Source organism: Sciurus carolinensis, chromosome 3 (genome assembly GCF_902686445.1).
Source record: "Sciurus carolinensis chromosome 3, mSciCar1.2, whole genome shotgun sequence".
Lineage (NCBI taxonomy): Eukaryota > Metazoa > Chordata > Mammalia > Rodentia > Sciuridae > Sciurus > Sciurus carolinensis.
Window position 1 is genome coordinate 67,219,000 of NC_062215.1, and position 18,833 is coordinate 67,237,832.

The window sequence follows — 18,833 nt, forward strand, 5'->3', positions numbered from 1 at the left end:
CAGCTTTGTTACACTACAGAGATCACATCAGGACTGCAACCTTGTTTACTATCACCAAAAGAAACAGAAAGCATTGCCAAATCTGCACTCGATCCATCAACTTGATGAAAATGAACATTCCGAACAGCTACCAGGCTTAGGGGATTTGGCCCTGGGGGATATGACACTAAAGAAGGCCCAGCTTTTCAGAAGCATGCCATCGCCCTAACGCTGTCATCCTGTTGCAAGATGGCAAAGTCCTTTGACTGCTTTCCAGCATATGTCACGTCTGAACCCTTCATTCTCCAAGCTTTCAAGCGAAGTGTAGTCCCTGACTAGTGAATGCTCCATCACCCTCTGTCCCCACTCCCTCCAGAGACCCCAGCCTCACTGGATGTCTTGCAGTTTCTAAAGTTCACAAAGAGTCTTTCTGTCTAAAAATATTTCTTTCTCTCTGCTTTGCACATGTGATTGTGCCTGGCCTGGACCCTCCTCTGTCTGATTCTCCCCCCACCCCCACCCCACAGATTTCTCATCTTTCAAATCCCATGTAAAGTCAATTTCCCCATAAAGAGACTGCTCTGTGGCATGCTTGCACACATTCAAGCTGTGTCCGCTTCCCCTGCGAGGGAACACTGCTTTCCCCTTCACAGCACTTAGTTTTACTTGTAGTTATCCTTTGGTTTGTTTGCTAGTTTAGTATATCCCCCAGTGGTTTATTAGCTCTATAAAAATAGGTACCATGCCTGCCAGGGTCACTCCTTCATACCCAGAAAAGAAGGAAGACAACACAGTGGCCACCATACTTTCAAAGGCAACTTCATGACATGGAAAACACTGAAGAGAGCACTTTATAAGAGAAAACAATTTATAAAACTATATCTGGTGTAAGTGGAGAGATTCCAAATTTTTAATACATGAACACTCAGAAGATGACTAAGAAAATACATCAAGGTATTAATAAGGATGGTAGGATTACACTTTTTTCTATGGAAAATCTGGGAACAGATAGAAAAATAATATTTGATTTGGCAAAAGCGAACAGCCACATTCATAGGGTGAAAACATAAAACTTGTTGCAAGGTGAATAATAAAGTGTGATTATCAAACAGTTAATTGATTAATAACTATAACAGAACTAGGAACACTGATTATTTGGATGTTCCATTTGTTAACATGTCTGTTGGCTTACATTACAGTCACACCCCATTTGGCTTCAAAAGAACACAACTGCAGAATGAAAACATTAGCCTAGCATACTGACTGCTAACTAAACTTTGGTAATCACCTGAGTGTTAATGAGGCTCAATAAATCAGAATCTCCAGGAGATGAAGTTCAGGGAATCTTCCAAAAACTGGGTAATTCAGATACGAAGTTAGATTTGAAAAACACCAGTCTAGGATAAATTAAGAAGTTAGATTTCTTTTCAGTAAAAGTTTCAGATAAGACAGGAACCTAAGAGGCAAATAGTAACAGATTTTGCTAATAGCAGCTGCCTACCCCAAATCAACAAGCAATCATAAAGTGCACAGCATGGAAAAATCCACTCATCATGCTTTGGTTTGCTCAACCACACATAATTCAAATACCAAGGGCAGCAAGAAGTTTTAGAGTGGCACCTTACTTACTTAGAGCTCAATCTTGCCTGACATGCCTTTCCAGCTAAACACACCAAAGCAGTAAAAAATAGCCCTCAGCAGAGAAGATAAAAAGCCAGCATCTTCAAACTCATTCCCTACAGGTGATACACACAAGAGAGCCCCTGCAGGGCATGGTGGCACATGCCTGTAATTCCAGTGACTCAGGAGGCTGAGGCAGGAGACCAGCCTCAGAACTCAGCAAGATCCTCAGGAACTTAGGGAAACCCTATCTCAAAATCTAAAAGTAAATAAAAAGGACTGGGGAATGTAGACCAGTGATAAAGGACCCCTGAAATCAGTACGTGATATGAAAAGAAAAATTAAAACTAAAAAAGACAGTCCCTCAGTATCATCAGAACACTGAACTCCTTCCTCCCCCCCAAACCCCCGTGGAGCTGGGGATTGAACCCAGGGCCTTGTGCATGCAAGACAAGCACTCTACCAACTGAGCCATATCCCCAACCCTAACTTCTTCTTTATACACACTTCTAACGAGTTTATTAGCTGACTGCCCAAACCCAGAGCAGATCAGATTTGTAAATTAAGAGGGGAGAGGGAATTCACAGGGAGGCACACCAAAAGAAACAATAAAGATCTAACCACATACTCTGGAAAGTTAAATCACTTAGATCAATTTGATATGGAACAAAACATTACACATCTCGATAAATACCAGAGACATGAAGACAATTGTTAATAATTATGGTCATGATGATCTCAGTCCTTAAATCACACCTTTATATTCAGCTACCAGGAAGCAAAAAATGAAAAACCATTAACATCTTGAGTGCCTTTGATGTGTTAGGAACAATAAGCAATTTGCCTGTTGGCCCATTTGATGTAATAACCTTGTAATGTAGGAACAGTCCCATTTTAAGACTGGGTCATAAAGACTCTGAGAACTGAAGTAAGTTGTTTAAGTCTACAGGATACATTAAGCTTCAGATAACTGAGGTACTTGCTTGTTGTTTTATACTGCACTGCCAGTTTTTAATTCATTTCAATTGGAAAATTTCTCTCTCTCTTTTTCTCTCTCTCTCTCTCTCACTCCGTGTGTGTGTGTGTGTGTGTGTGTGTGTGTGTGTGTGTAAAGCCTTATGGAAAAAAATCATGTGTAACAGTAGTTTGCAAGCTGCTTCTTCAATGTGATAATGTTTTTTTCCAAATGAAAAATTCCTTGGAACTCAATACAATGTACACGCAGAGCTGCTCTGCTATATGCAGTGGACAGCAGGTGGCCTGAAGGCCTTTCCCACCCTTACCTGGACTCCCAGGCTGCTCCTGGGGAACTCTGTGGCCTGGGACACCACGGCACACAGATGGTAAGAAGCACCAGTCTAAATGAGCACAGTCACGGATTTTCTGTAGAAAGGTGTGCTGCTTAGAGACACTCAGCAAATGATAGAAAGCTATATAAAGGCATCACAATGCTGTGAAAACCTAATTAACCTGTTAAGGTGAGTGACAACATAAAACTGTTCAAGAGTACAGTGCTGCTCAGTGTTTTCTCCCCTGTCATATGGTACTAGGCTTCACATGTCTGAGTTCTACAAACCTTAAAAAAAAAAAAAATGCCCACTATTTCACAAAGATGCCAAATGTATTTTAGTGTTTTGGGTTTTTGGGTACCTCTCCCAACAAGTGATGGTAATTTCATTTTCCTATCTTCCTAAAGGTTGGAGTTACAACAAAATCAAATTATATAAATACATAAGATACAATATGTTAGAGACATACATAAAATACAGTAAATGTATAGTTCAGCCAAGAATTAAAGATGCAGAAATACTATGCACAGTCAGGTGTGATGATGTCTCTAGTGGTCTCAGCAGCCAGGGTGGGGGGCAGGAGGACTGCTAGACTGTAGGAATTTGAGGTCAGTCTGGGCAGCGTAGCAAGATTCATTGATGGGAAAACATTTTATCTTTAATGCCTGGGAGTCAAGCCTTCAGAGATCAGATCTTGACTTGCCCTTAGGACTTAAAGAGACTAGAGGTAGGACATAAATATAAACTGATCAAACAGGTTGAAACTCCTCATAATTGCACTCATTGACATTTTGACTAGTCTGAAAATTTAAAACAAATTTTAAAGGTTTTCTTCTTAATCATAAGGAACAAAGAATAGAAATGACAGAATATGGTTAATCAAACATTATCAAGGACTTATTCTTAGAGTTAACTTAAAATGATCCAGATATTCATAAAAGTCAGAACAGAAACATGGCCAGTGATAGGGTCATCCAAAATAAATGTGGTTTTCATGGTGTTTTACCATTTTTAATTGACTATAAAATTGTTCTTGACTTGCTGTTAAACAGGAGGTAGCAGTCTGAGATGGAACCATCAGGGGTCACCCACACTGCTACTGATGCTCCCTCATTGTACAAGTTACTCAAAGTCGACTTTGTGGTCACAGGAAAAAAAAAGTTTGAGGTTTCTCTCAGTGTTTGCTTCATTGTTTTAGATGAAGCCATTTTTTTGATCGATTCATTTGCTTCTACTGCTTATGTGAACCTTGTGTACACAAGCGGTCATTTTTCCTCTCAAGACTTCGTAATGTAACTGGGTTCTTAGAAACATGCACAGAAGGAATGAAAGGAAAGCTGTTTGCTCCTTGATATATTTCCCATCTATTCCAGAAGGACTTTTTAGAACTCTGTACAGGCCAGTGGTTCTTAGAGAAAAACCCATATTTGGCAGTAAACAATCTTTTTATTGAAACAACATAGCTATACTGGAGTTACTGCTTTGATCTTATTAAAGTGAAATCCATTTCTATATTGTGCATCGAGGAGCAGAAATGGGAGGGAAACAAAGGAAGTCCTGTTCAGTTCTAATGGCAACTTGTCCCACATGAGCGGCTGAGCAGGACTATAAATTGGGGTCAATTCAGTGTGAGGCTGGGATAATGAGAGGCTGGAGGTGGGAAAAGCCTCATGAAGACTAGCTGGTGTCCTTCATTCCTCGTCTCCATCAACTGAAGTCACTTCTTGGAACCCTTTGCTTAAAAATGACATACTTTTCAAAAGTAGACTATTCTACTTCATTAAGAGATGTTGAAAGCCATAATCAGATTGATAGGCTAGCTCACTAATGTCTCTCACCCACAATGCCATGCCAGATTGTTCACCACATGGCCTGAGTGCCCATTCTTGGGAGTTCCATAATTGGGCATAAGAAAAAGGAAGGGGAAAAATTCCTGTTTCTCATCTTCTTCTATGCCTAAAGACAAGACACAATTTTTTTTTGTTTTTAGTCGTGCAACATTTTCCCTGGGGATCCTCCTCTCTGCCATCAGAACCTGCCTCCCCAAGGATGAATCGAACTCCTACAAAATCCTGCCCATCTTTTCCCATCCCACACCTACCATCAGTGGCATGCTGTAAAATCACTTCCCAAAAACAAATATTTCAGTTCTTCATTCTGAAGATTTCATTGAGGCCCAAGAAAGTAACTGGACTGAGCAAATTTACACTAATGTGACTGTGCTGCATTAGCAGTATGTGACTTTCTAAAGAGGACCCTTCTCAACCTAACTTAATCTTTACTTGGGAGAACTGGGGGGGGGGGGGGGGGGAGCATAAGAAAGGAATGAAAAAAGTACAGATAATGTGGGTAAATATTTTGAACAATGGAAGCTGTCTAGCAGCATGGATAGGCCACTAAAACTGTAGAGTGGGTTGAGAGAGAAGAAAAGCAAAGCCAGGAAGGCTCAGGTCCCCAGGGAAAAGGCTCTCTGAATGGGAAACTTTGCTTCAACACGGGTCTGCTCCTGTTCTGCCTCTTCCACAGAGCACGTCCTTCCTACTTCCAGTCCCAATTTTTCTCTTTCTGAATTCTCTGAACTCAAATATGTGTAGATACTTAACTCAATTATATTGTCATCAGTTCTTTTTAAAAATATAGCATGTTGATTCTTTCTCTCTGGGAGGTCCTTAAAACAACTGTCTGCACTATTCATGTGGACTCAATCATAATCCACGTTACACTGATCAATTTATTCGTGTCCTTTACTCCTAATTAAACCATCCCTGAAAGATTGATTTTAAAAAGTATCCCCCATCAAAGGGCCCAGCACACAGCAAGAATTCCAATAGTTGCTAGCTTTATAGTCAGATGATATGAAAATCATATATAAACTGTAGTTAAATAAAGAAATTAGTTATAATGTTTTAAAAAGACCTTATACCTAAAGTTCATCACATGTCCTTAAGTGCCTCAATTTGAGGCCCAGTATCACCAATTTTCATGAAAGCAGAACGCCATGACATACAAAGTATATTGGATGTATTTTAACATGAATAGCAGATTTCATTTTCCAAAGGGTTTAAAACAGTTTTCAGAAATCAAATACCAGTACCCCTGAAGGAAGCACGATTATGAGGATGTTTAAGGTGGCGGCCCTGGAGTGAAGGGGGTGGGTGGCAAGCACACTTCTGCTCCACGGGGCTGGCGAGGGGATTGAGCAGTCACTGAGCACTATGCTCTGGCCACCGCATTAGGTGTTACACAGGTGCCATAATTTAATTTCCACAATAACACATCATTCTTAGAGATGAAGAAACAGAGGCTCAGGTAGGCTAGGTAATGTGTCCAAGGCTACACAGCTGGAAATAACTGGACACAAAAAAGATTAAGGTCCAGATCTACCTCCAATGCTCTTGCTCTCTCTCCTATGTAACCTGAATCCCTTCTAGAACCTTTTTCATCCTCGCCCCCCCTCAAAAAAAGACCCACTAAAAGAAACGAATCTGTCTTGGAAGGTAGAAATGACAAGAAAGAAGTGAAACTACCCAGCCTTCCAGTAGTCACAGGGACAGGGCAAGGCAAGGCCATCTGGGAAGGATTCAGGGAGACAGTAACATTAACGAGGAGGGAATTAGATAACAAGCACTGAACAGGCACTTCCTACACATCTGATTTCATCCCAATAACCCTAAGAGGCGATCACTGTACAAGTAAGGAAACAGAGGCTTAGGGAACCCTACATCAAAATGCTAATAAAAGAAAAAGTAAAGCAGAGATTTGGACTTGGTCCATCAGGTCTCAGGCCTGTGCTCTTTCTTCCCGCTGTTCCCTATTATAAGTATGCTTTCCTTTCTCTTCCCATAAATGACAAGAACTAAAGTTTGGGAAACACTGTTCTCTTCAAAAGCTCTGACCAGTAATTACATAGCAGGTGGACAAAAGAAGCCTCAGGAAATAAAACTGTCATCTCAATCAAGGGATTTAATAGACAATTAGAGGCTCACAATGTATCTTTTAAAATGCTGTTACCCTCTGACCCATTTATGAATATAGTTGACATTTTTAGTGACCATGTCAATGAGGTGCATCAACAGGGAATCTACACATTGGATCCAGAGCCACTGTTGGCAATGACGGTCCCCCACCAGACTGACTCAGCAGTGGCTAGGTAATGACACAATGATCCAATCCAGTCCCAGAGGCAGCACAGAATTATCATAAAACAGGGCCACTTCTTGCTTGAAATAGGGTATGTTTTGCTGAGTGGGCTCAGACATAGATGAAAATGTCAATGAGCTCTCCACATAATGCTCTTTCACAATGCAGACAGCTTACCCACAGGTCATTAAGTGAACACATTTCTATCTATACCAGATTTGCCATTTCTAACTCAAAGTTAGGCAAAAAGCCAAATGTTGTCTCTTTCATGTAAAAGTTGATCCATTCAGAACCTGTAATGAAACAAAACAGTAACAGCTTCTAAATGCTTGATTCCACCCACATCTGGCTCTATTTGGAAGCTAAATTCGGCAGAAGTCTCCAGGGTCAAGCAATGACCCTGAATAAAAATAGTCTTGGAAATCTGTCACAGAGTAGGAAAGGAAACAAGGCGGCAGGGTGATTCACTCCAAATGGCAGCTCCAAACCCCAAATTCCCATTTTTGTCCCAATATGAAGCCAATGTGCAAAACAGGCACAGAGCAAACTGTCCTTTTCCAAAAGCCTCCAAAAGAAGTTGCCAAAGAATTTCACGTGGAAGCCAAAAAGCTTTAGTGTGCCATTCACCTCTTCTATAAATCTAACCAGGGCTACTCCTAACTAGAACTCTGAACCAATCACTGGTTTATATTTGCTTGAAGACCACCCAAGGTATCTAGTTTTTCCCCTGGAAAGCAAGAGAAATCTTTTGTCCCACTGAATCTTCCAAATGACCAAACAGTCATAGAAAAAGAGGTGCTGTGGTGAGCATGTGTGTGCCTGGTCACTGACCTTCCACTAATTCTGCAATTCACTGCCCACCTCCCAATATAGTTAAGCATATTAAAATAAGTATATTTTGTAAAGGTTGCATGCTTTAAAAAAAAAAAAAAAAAAAAAGGTAAGAATTCCACCAGTTGAAGCACAGTCAATATCTAACTGCTTAGTTAACTTATTTCAAGCTGTATTGAACACCTAAGTGCCAAATTCTGTAGCATGACAGCAGACACAGGAGCAGAGATTTGCTTCTCAGCCATTCACTGGTACCTTCCCCTTCCAAAGTCCTGTAAATAATTTTGCACTCATGATTTATATTCTCTTTCTTAGAGATGGTGGTTCCCAACTATATTGAGCTTCAAAGTGCCAGAAAACCTGGATCTACCTTGGGATGGCATGTCCTTCTTTGAGCAGCGCACAGGTTGCTGATGAAGCAGGCATGCCGATAACAATGGAATATGATAGATTCTCTAACAGTTATCACCACGTGTCCATGATTGGGAATGACTTATCAGAACTGGTCTTGAGGAATGAATAAGGGTGTGACAGGGCAGAGATGAGGGGGGGGGAGGACCTTCCAGGGAATGAGAGTAGCGCAGGTCAGTGGTTCTCAGCTGGAGGCAATTTTGCACACACATACCTTGGGACATTTGGCAATGTGTGGAGACCATTTTGGTTGTTGGAAGTGAGAGGGAAAATATGCTACTGGCATCCAGTGGGTAGAGGCTAGGGGTGTTGCTAACCATCCAATGCCACGCAGGAGAACCCCCACGATAATGCATTATCCAGCCCAAAATGTCAACAGTGCTTAGGTTGAAACACTTCAATCCCCAGCACCAGAAAAAAGAAAAAAAGGGAGGGGGAAAAAAGAAAAAAGTTTGCTTCTATCCTAATCTTGTTTTTTTCTTTCGGAGATAAAGCCTGATTTTTAGACATCTGCTGTAATTGGTGTAACTTTTCCTCTACTATTATTATCTATAAAAATGGCTGTAGGTGTGATCTGTGGATATGGGTCTGGAAGGGGGCAATATTAAAGGGTTGATGTGGATTAGTGTGAATATATTTGAGGAGTTTCAATTTGTATTTCTTACACTTATAACAGAATCTGCTAGTATCCTGAAGACTGCCTTCTTTTCCTTCCAGAAGTCTCTGGCCAGAAGAGATTCTTTCTCTTTATTTCTTTTTCCTTCTTGGTGGAGGTGGAGGTGGTGGTGGTAGTATACTCCTCAGTCCATTTCTCAAGGATTCGTGCCTGGGAGTAAGATTCCTGGTCAAGTGCCTCCTGCCTTCTTGATCAGGGATGTTTCCTGCCTACAACCCCAATGTCCACCTGAAGCCTCACCCACGGCATGGCCACCATGTTCTGCTTTCTTTGTAGCCACTTCTGTTTTGAACCTGGAGTCCTTGGTCCCTCTTCTCCTTGACTGGGTCATTCCTACTCTGGAGTTTGCTCACTGTTACCATCAGGGTTGCCTCCTATCTAATTGAGGGTCCTGTCAGGCAAGCTGCATGGAAACCCTGGTCCTCTCTATACTCCTTACTTTTTTTTTTTTTTTTTTTTTTTTTTTTTTTGTGGTGCTGGGGATTTGAACCCAGGGTCTTGGGTTTGCAAGGCAAGCACTCTACCAACTGAGCTATATCCCCAGCCCCCGCTCCTTACTCTTCACCTAACCATGTTTGTAAAAGGAAGAATGTAGACTGCTGCTTAGGAATGGACTAGCTAGAGCTGAAGACAATGTCCCCAAGAAATGCCTCTTTCATTTCACAGGACCACAAATATATATTAAGCTTCAAGAGATGTTCATACATGCCCAAAACAGCCCAAACCACTGAAATTCCATGAGCAAAAACACTTCAACATCATTCCATTGCACCTGATCTGCAATGGTGGTTTCTGATCACCTGCAAAATGAAATAAATATCCAAGGGACATAGTAGCAGGAGCCCAGGAGCCCACACGGCTGAACACTATCTAGGGGAGGACTGTTTTCTATCAGAGGGACTGAATCACAGCTGGAAACAACAGTACGGAATTCCCCTTTGCTGTGACTATGTTTATGACTACAGAGAATCTACTCTTACAGGTTAATTAAGAACAAGCACTGTTCTACACAATGAGCACTGCAGCCAAATCTCAGAGTTGTTGAGCACACACACATCTGAACATCTAGGATCCTGGCTGATGTGGTGACTGGATGTAAAGGTAGACGTGGAGGCCTGGGTATTAGTCAAGCACTGTGCTAATGAAGCGGGAGATACCTCCCACAGATCCAACACCAACTCCTTCCCCTCCAGACAACCTGTCTTGTTCATTGTCACTCAAACAGAGTCAGCTTTCATGCCATCAACCTCTGCTCATGCTACTTATCCACCTGGAATGTTCTCCACCTACGCACCCACCTAGACAAATACTGCGCATCCTCTGGGACTCAGCTCAACTCCAACTCTCCATGGTGTCTGAGACAACCTCTGGCATCTCTCCCTCTTCTGAACTCCCAGCACAATTAGCTCATTTAATTACTTGGCAAATAATCACTTAAGCTCTAGAAAGTTCATGTCTTCTGTTGTTTTCTCGAACTATTCTTTACATCAACAGATATTTTCACTTTCTCCCTATTTTTGCTGACATGCCACCTCTTTGAGAGGTAAGGAGCACATCTTACTCAGAGTTCTTTGGATCCACCCACTCCATCCTCAGGACTACCTTGAATAAAGTAGAATCAAATTGCAGCTCTCTCTTCAGTGCACACAGGAGTTAAATTAGGTTTACTCTAGAGATGGAAATATCCAAACAAGACACTTGGAGACTTTACCACCAATGAATGTGAAGGCCTTAAAAAAAAAAATCATTCTAAGTGCCCTCCCCAAATTTATTTATTAAAAAAAAGAAGCCACGAAGGTTGGGAATGTACCTCAGTGGTAAAATGCTTGTCTAGCATACATGAGGCCCTGGGTTCAATCCCCACCAATGCTCCACCCCCTAAAAAAAGAGAGAAAAAGAAAAACTTTCAAAAGTCATGAGAGTTTTATTTCTATTACAAAGAACTGATTCTACAAACTAATGTAACTCAGTTATACCCAGCCTTCAATTTCAAATTTGGAAAATTCTGCAAATTTCTGGCTAATGTCATGTATTTGCTGGAGGAGACATAAGGAGATTAGAATGAATGAATCTATATTCAACTATTATATAGTGTCTTGTATGCAGTATGTATTTAATAGTCCCTAATATTTGATAAGCTGAAAATATTACAGAGTGGCTAAATTATAAAAGAATTTTTCAAAGTAGGCAGCTTCTTCCATAGGGAGTGAGAAAAAAAGGGGGTAGAACTAGAATTTTTATCTCAATGGTCTGAGTCTTCACCACTATAGTAGTGATACTGTTCATAGCTGATGTAGAGTTATGTCATTTTGATTAATATGGTATTTGAAGTTATTGTTATAAAAGTTGAGCATCCAAACTTTGGTCAAAAATGTAGCAGGTTATCATAATGCTGTGTATACAATAAATCTTATTACAGTTGACTATCTTCTGGTTCCACATTCTCAATCAATTGAGGATTGAAAATATTTGGAGAAAAACTGCCTGTGCTGAATTTTTCTCATCAGTAGTCCCTAAGTAATATAGGACAACACCTAATTCACATAGCTTTTATATTGTATCAGGTATATAAGTAATCTAGAGATGATTTAAAGTATACCAGAGAATGTGCATAGGTTATACACAAACACTGTAATCCCTGCAACCAGAAATTTTGCTCCCTCCAGTTTTAATTATCTATAGGCAATAAGAAGGATGAGTATAGTACAATGAGATATTTTGAAAGGGAGAAATGGAAAACATATTAACATAACTTTTATTATAATATATTGTTATAATAGTTCTATTTTATTAGTTATTATTATCAATCTCTTACTGTATTTAATGTAAACTTTGTGTCACAGATATGTAGGTATAGGAAAAACAGCATATATACAGGGGTAAGTACTACTTGAGGTTTCAGGTATGGGAGATGTCTTGGAACATATCTCCCACAGATATGAAGGGACTACTCTACTACATCATTTTATATAAAACTTGAGCATTCTCAGATTTTAGGATCCACAGGGAGTCCTGGAACCAATCTCCCAATAAGGAACAACTACATATTACTGTACTTCACTATTTAGAAAGATACTGTGCAACTTTGAGACTGTCTACCCTTGGAAAACTTGGCATCATTGAAAGAAATCCTGGAAAACTTGGATCATAGAATATGAGCACTGAAAGAAATCCCAGAGAGCCTTCTTATTTTACAAAATTAGTAAACTGAGGCCCAGTGAGGAGTACAAGATCAATCTGTGGTGGGCAGGTGCAGAACTCGGGTCTGTGCTCCTGCTCCATACTCTCCCTCTGGGACTTAATGAAGCTTATGAAGAACAGATGAAGGCTCCGTGTGGTTTGCAATTTCAAAGATTAAACCGGCTCTAAAAATTTTTCTAAAATTAGAGTTGACAGGGATAATACAGGAAAGTGGGGTTAGTTAAGCATCCAAACTAGATTATGACTTTCACTTTATAAGCTTAAGGCGGTGTTCTGCTATAAACTTTACAAGAAATGGGACAAAACTTCCAGAAACCTTCCCCCAAACCCAGCTATTTTGAAACTGCATTTACTGTATTTTTAAGTCGAACTGCTTTAAACCTCTGCTCACAAATTACTGTATCAAAAATGAAATTATCACATGTAGAAGACATAACAAATTCAACTTGGGAGCCCATTTGGGGGGTTCAGTTGTGACTACATTCTCAAGGATGTCAGCAACACAAGGGCTCCATCCATAACTCCTTGAAAAAAAAACTGAAACCATGAACTCCTTGTCAAATTCAGACAGTTTATCTTGGCACTGGCAAGTATAGCAGTCTCTTCGATGTCTGGAAACGTGTTTAATTACGTTTAGCGAGTAACTAAAAAATAGCCGGCATCCCGGAACAGACAGCTCAGGGATCACTCCATAGCATCCTGAATGACATGATGGAAACAGGCCAGGGGGAAAAAAAAGAAGAAGAAGAAGAAGAAAGAAAAAAAGAAAAGCAAGTGTGAAACAGGGAGGAGACGCCAGTCTCTTTCCAAAACAACTCTCCAGTCTTCCTACGGCCCTGTGGAGAGCCAGAACGACTCTCCCTAAAGTTTTTATTTTCCTTTACTTTTGTTTCCATTAGGTCATCCGGTTCCGCCTACATGATTTACCTGGCGTAGGGCAGGCTGGTGCGCTGCCCCAAACGCACCTTCAGCTCAGCCTGCCCCTTCCACTACCACGGATGACACCCCCTTCATGATAAAGCAGACCTCGACCCCGGCACGCGTCTTACACTCCCAAAGCCACACCCCATCGGCGTCCTTTCTCGAGAAAAAGTGACCACAGAATTCAAAGGACCCCCGGACACAGCAATCCAGCCGCGCTCCATCCCTCGGGCTCGGCGCGCCCCGGATACCCCGAATCTGGCCACACCGCAGGAACGCCCCCTCTCGGGAGAGCCAAGCGCACGGCGCTCCACCCTCACCTGAGTCTGAGGTTGGCCATGAACTCGGGCATGGAGACATTGTCCATCAGCACGAAGTCCGCCTTGCCAAACTCCAGGCTCTCCTGCTCCGCCATGGTGTCGGCGCACGGGCGCAGGTGGGCGCGGCGGGTTCAGGTGGTCGCGATCCGGTTGTGGGGACCTGGTCAGGGGCTCGCTGCGAGCTCGGGCGAGGTCTGGGCGGGGCTGCGCGGAGGGGGCGCGCGCACCGCTCGGGGGTCCGGACAGGACAGAGGCCGCCCCGCGGCTCCTCGGCGCGCTCTGGGCCGGCGAGGTTCTGGGCGGGCGCACCCGGCGGTTTCCGCTCCTCCCGAGGCGGCTGCCGGGCGCTGTGGGGGCCGGGACACAGAGACGGAGACGGCGGCGGCTGGTCCCGCCTCTGGCCTTGGTGTCGCCGGCCCCGCCCCGCCCGGGCCTCTCGGGCTCCGCCCCGCTAAGGAACCCGCCCCCGCCAGGGCCCAAGCCACCGCCTCCTCACCTGGGCGGCGCGCACGCGCGGGGCGGGGGCGCGCGTCGGGCTGGCCCTGGCGTCTGGGCGGCAGCGCCCTCTAGAGATGGATGCTGGGATCTCAGGCAGCCCTAACACCTTAAGTGGAATCAGGTTTCTAGGGTTGCTGCCTTCTGCCCTTGCTTGCTAGATGCTAATAAAAATGAAAAAGTAGCTTGTGGAGCTTTTTGTTGAGGATTATTAATTATGACTCTATCACCCTGAAGCGCAGCCCACACTCTCTCCTGTGCTTACATCCTGTGGTGGTTCAATCGCAGATGATAATAGCTCCCATTTTGAGGCTACCAAAAATGCCCAGAGCTGTCCTAAGTGTTCGAAAGAAGTAAGTAGTCACATAGTTTGCAAGTGGAGAGGCTGCAACTTTGTGTAGGTCGTTTGACTTTCGAACCTCAGCGTTCAGCCATGTGGCAGAATGTCTCCATTCCCAGTGATCTCTGTTTTTCACTCATCTGAGCATGTCATCAGTCTTACCTTGTTTTAATAAATTTTTAATAAAAGTATGCATCAGGGCTGGAGTTGTGGCTCAGTGATAGAGCACTTGCCTGGTATGTGTGAGGACCTGGTTCGATACTCAGCACCACATATAAATAAATAAACTAAAAAATTCATTAACAATTAAAAAAATATTAAAAACAAAAAAATTGTTTAAAAAAAAGTGTGCAAAATCTTTCCTGGATTGTTGTAGGCTTCTTGCACATGGGACCATGTCCTGTACTTCGTGATATCCCCCTTGGCATCACCAATTAGTTATTGTACTGTTTTGTATATGTGAATATGAAATCCATCCTGGTTTCATGGGCTGAAATGAGTTGGAAGAGGTCTTCAGGTATAGATACATTGGGTGAGCTTATAAAATTATTTTAGAACATGGCACAAGGCCCTGGGTTAAATCCCTAGCACAGCAAAAAAAAAAAAAAAAAAATTTTTTTAGAACATGGAATGCATTTTCCCAGTGAAAAAAAGTAAGGCTGTTCAAAGGCATCTGCACTTCTCCAGACCTGTATTTCTATGAGGACCATCTTCTACTGCAAAATCTATGAGGCAATCTAGAGGCCTCCAAGGACCTGGCTGGACTTCAACTCTGTGACTGAATTTGAGATGAGTAAAGTAGATGAAGGACCTTGCTCAAGACCTGCTTCAGCTGCCAGCAGCCCATACTTGCCAAAAGAGAGGGAGGTTGGTGACTTGATCGCCTTCGAGGGAGCTCCTCTGCCATGGGAACTTTGGCACAGACAAAGCTATCTGGATTGCAGTCTGATGGCCATTAGCAGCTTTCTCCTTCAGAAGACACCTGTCTGCATTTCAGTGTCCTCATTTTTGGAACAAGAACTCTGGGCTAGGCACTTCCCAGGTAGGGCTGTCCTGTGCCTAAGTCATTGTGTGGGTCTGGGTAGTTAAGCAAGTGGTTGCATAGAGTATGTCTGCATTCCTAAAGTTTTCATATAGGTATTCTTTGAAATAAACAGAACTGAATTTCAAAAAAAAAAAAAAAAAAAGGAAAAAGAAGTAGGCATCATACTTTGTACACTTTGGAGCAAGCCAGGAACACACCCAAAATATCATTGGTAAGTGAATGTATGTATGCTCCCTGAGCCCTAGAATTGTTGAAAAGCAGGGTGAAATCCCAGATACCAGGAAAGAAACATCAGGGCCTGCGGATGATGAGAGGGTTGCAAAAATTGTTTGGTGGTAGGAGCTATAGTAGGATATGATGTGATTTTGAAATGACCAAAAACATCTTTGTTATAATCATTATCTCATACAGGGGTCCAAAATATAAAACATATGCACAACATGTTCAAAGTGTTGTTTTATTAAGTTATGTTTTAAGCCCAAATTAGTATAAAGTCAGGCATTGAGACTAAGAAGTCTTTTTGATGAACTTAAATATGTCCAATGAGGCTCACCATTGACTTAAATCAGCGTCAGAATTCCAATTTACTTGTATATGTTGTTTTGGTCGTACAATATGAAGGAGATTCTGATTCACATGGCTTAGCAATAATTTGTTACTTGTACAATTTTACATTCAGGCTTTTTAAAGTCAGTGCACAGCTATAACTGTATTAAACAATGACATACACAAAGTTCAAATATATACAGAGATGGCAGAAGACACCAACATTGAGGCTGCATTCAAACAAGATAAACTGGAGCAGTTCAGTTCATCATTTATCTCCGTGATAAAATTTGAACAGAAGCGTGTTTGGATGTGGTAACTTTTGTTACCATTTAAAATATACTAAAAAATCAAGTAAACTTTTATATCACCAATAGTGAGACACAATGACAATATGAGCTTCCTAGTCTGATCTCCTGAAAACATCACAATATCACTTCCCAGGTACAAATACCTGAACTGAATCTAAACATAAAGAAACATCAAAACAAACCCACAGGAAGGGACAACCTACAAAACAATAGATCTATGCTCTTCAAATAAATCAGTGGCATGAAAGACAAAGAGGCTGAGGAATTGTTCCAGAAAAGATGACCAAAGAGACATTATAGCTAAAGGCAATGTGTGATCCAGAACTAGATCATGTAAAGGACTTCCAAAGTGCACTAAGTTTGAGATCTGTTTCTTTTTGCAATTCCATTCTGCTTGTGTTAAAGCACAGCAAAGTGTCAAGGATGTCATTGGGACAATTGGTGAAATAGATGGTAGAGTCATGTCAATGTTAGTTTTCTTGAATTTGATCATTGTGCTTGATTTCTGTAAAAGAATATCCTTGTTCTTAACAGACACCTAATGAAGTTTTTAGGAGTAAAAGATATGATGCCTCAAACTGGTAAATATAACAGCAATGATAAGAAGAGTAAGAGGAGGAGGAGGAATAAAGAGGGTGTGTGGACAAATATAGGTTGATAATAAATGCATAAAGCAAATGTTAGCAATCAATAAAGTATTAAATATATGAATGTTGAGGGGGGACTTGGGCACTACCTTTAAAACTTTTCTGTAAGTTTGAAACTATTTTGAAATATAAAATCAAACATAAACTAACAACCTAAAACTGTTCTGAATGTTTTTAGAAAATATCAAATCACATCAGGAGTTTGCAGACCTTTCAGAAGGAGCCAATACTTGGAAAACCCTGGACCAGGGCATCTGCCAGCTCTGATTGGCATGGATGTGTTTGGAGGTTATTAACAGTGGACAGGAAATTCCACTGAATAGTTAAGTGTGTGCCTTAGTTGACCAATACATCCATATCTCCCAGAGAGGGTCCATCCTGTTAGGTCCATCCTGCCTGAAATTCTCTTCCTGGCTGTCCCATCCCTCACTCCGTGGCCCAGCTAACTGCTGTTCAACCTTCAGATGTCAACATCAGTATCACTTCCTCCAGAAAGGCTTCTCTGGTCTCCTGAGTCAGAGTTGGCTATCCCTCCTTTATGCTTCCCCACACCCACCCAGTATCCTGAAAGTGCTGCCCCTTAGCACTGGGTCCCTTGAGCCTACTGTCCATCTCTCCTACTAGTTTTTAAGGGTCTTGAGGACTGGAAGCTATGGTTGTTTTGTTTGGGGGTGTGATGCTGGTGCTGAGCACCCTACCCAGGGTATGTGTTAAACTCTTCATACACTCTTACTTGATAAATTCTGTGAATCTATAGGTAGATCATGCGAAGTGGGTTTATAAATCCATCCCCTTGGTAGATTTTCTGCATGAAAATTTTTCATGGTATACAGTGTTTACCTCATTTTCATCTCCTGTCCCAGAAGCAGATCTCAAGTCTGCATCTACTTCTCCCCTGGAGCCAGGCCCATGCACTGTATTCACATTGACCAAAAACTGCTATTCTGGAAAACCCTTCTGTAATGGCCAGCCACTGTGGCAAGTCTGCTCTGAGCGATCAATGAAAATCAACTCTGATGGTTCCATGGCAAATATTTGTTCCCATTGTGCTTTCCTAACATGCTTCTGGTTGCCCCATCCTTCCTTTATCCCCCTTTACCAGGGACCCTGTATCCAAGGAAGTCAATTCTTTCAGCATGAATCTAGCAAGACAGAAGCAGGAAGGTTAGAAAAAATATGGTCACATAACATATTCCTAGGGCAATTTATAAATTTCTTTTATAAACTCAAATTATGATAGTGCAGGAGAGTAGGGCAGATTTGCATTGCAAAGTAACTTCATAATGTACACGCAGCCATATAGGAATGATTTGGGAAGAATGTCTTAGGAAGAATTCAAAGCATACTTCCTCTTCTTTATACTGCTGGATTTCAACTAAAAATGACACATCAAAGGTAGCATATCTACTCTCTGTGCTTTCTGAAACCTAGAATTTTAAAGTGAAAACAGACCATCTCTGAGGCCATTAATGAATTTTGCCTTCTCTTTCCCCAGACTCCCACCTGACACTTTATGGACATCTCATCCGGGAAAGAGAATTTTCATGGCTGGGGTCACTGCTTTTTGCCAGTCAGAAGGCCCAGAAAGTGACTTCAAAAATTCATCATCTCACTTTGGGCTATTAAAGACAGAAGGCCAGTGGGTCAATTGCTAAGATTTGGTGCTAAGTTGTAGGGATTGCTCTTCCCCACTACATCTGTGGTCCAACGATGCTTACCTGTGAGAGTTTTGAGTTGGGTCAGGGTCTTTCCTTGATTCTTTGTAACAACTGGGATACCCAAGGGTTCCTTTCAACCAATCAGACTAGAGGAAGTTGGGAGATAGAGGAGGAAGAGACAAGGAGCTGCTATCACAAAGCTCTCTGGGTAGCAGGTGGACAGTAACAAAATGCTCTCAATTTCTGGGTTTCATCATTTGTTAAAAATGGATGACCTTTCTCTCCTGAGATAAATATATTAAGCATATATACCCCCAAACAGCTGCACATAGACTGCCTCCTCTTTCCCATTTCTAGAAGTGAACCCTTTATGGACCCCAAGTTAAGAAACCCCAGGCTGAGG

The 18,833-nt window shown here is 41.9% G+C and overlaps 1 protein-coding gene across 1 annotated transcript in view; it reads right to left on the reverse strand.

Moving 5' to 3' along the window:
* The window catches only part of Myo1d (myosin ID), a 309,366-nt gene extending 295,592 nt beyond the window's left edge, over positions 1 to 13,774 (reverse strand). The window contains 1 exon segment of the mRNA XM_047547346.1: positions 13,389 to 13,774. Coding sequence (XP_047403302.1) covers positions 13,389 to 13,483 — 95 coding nt within the window. The 5' untranslated portion in view covers positions 13,484 to 13,774.
* Between the last annotated feature and the right edge of the window lie 5,059 nt (positions 13,775 to 18,833).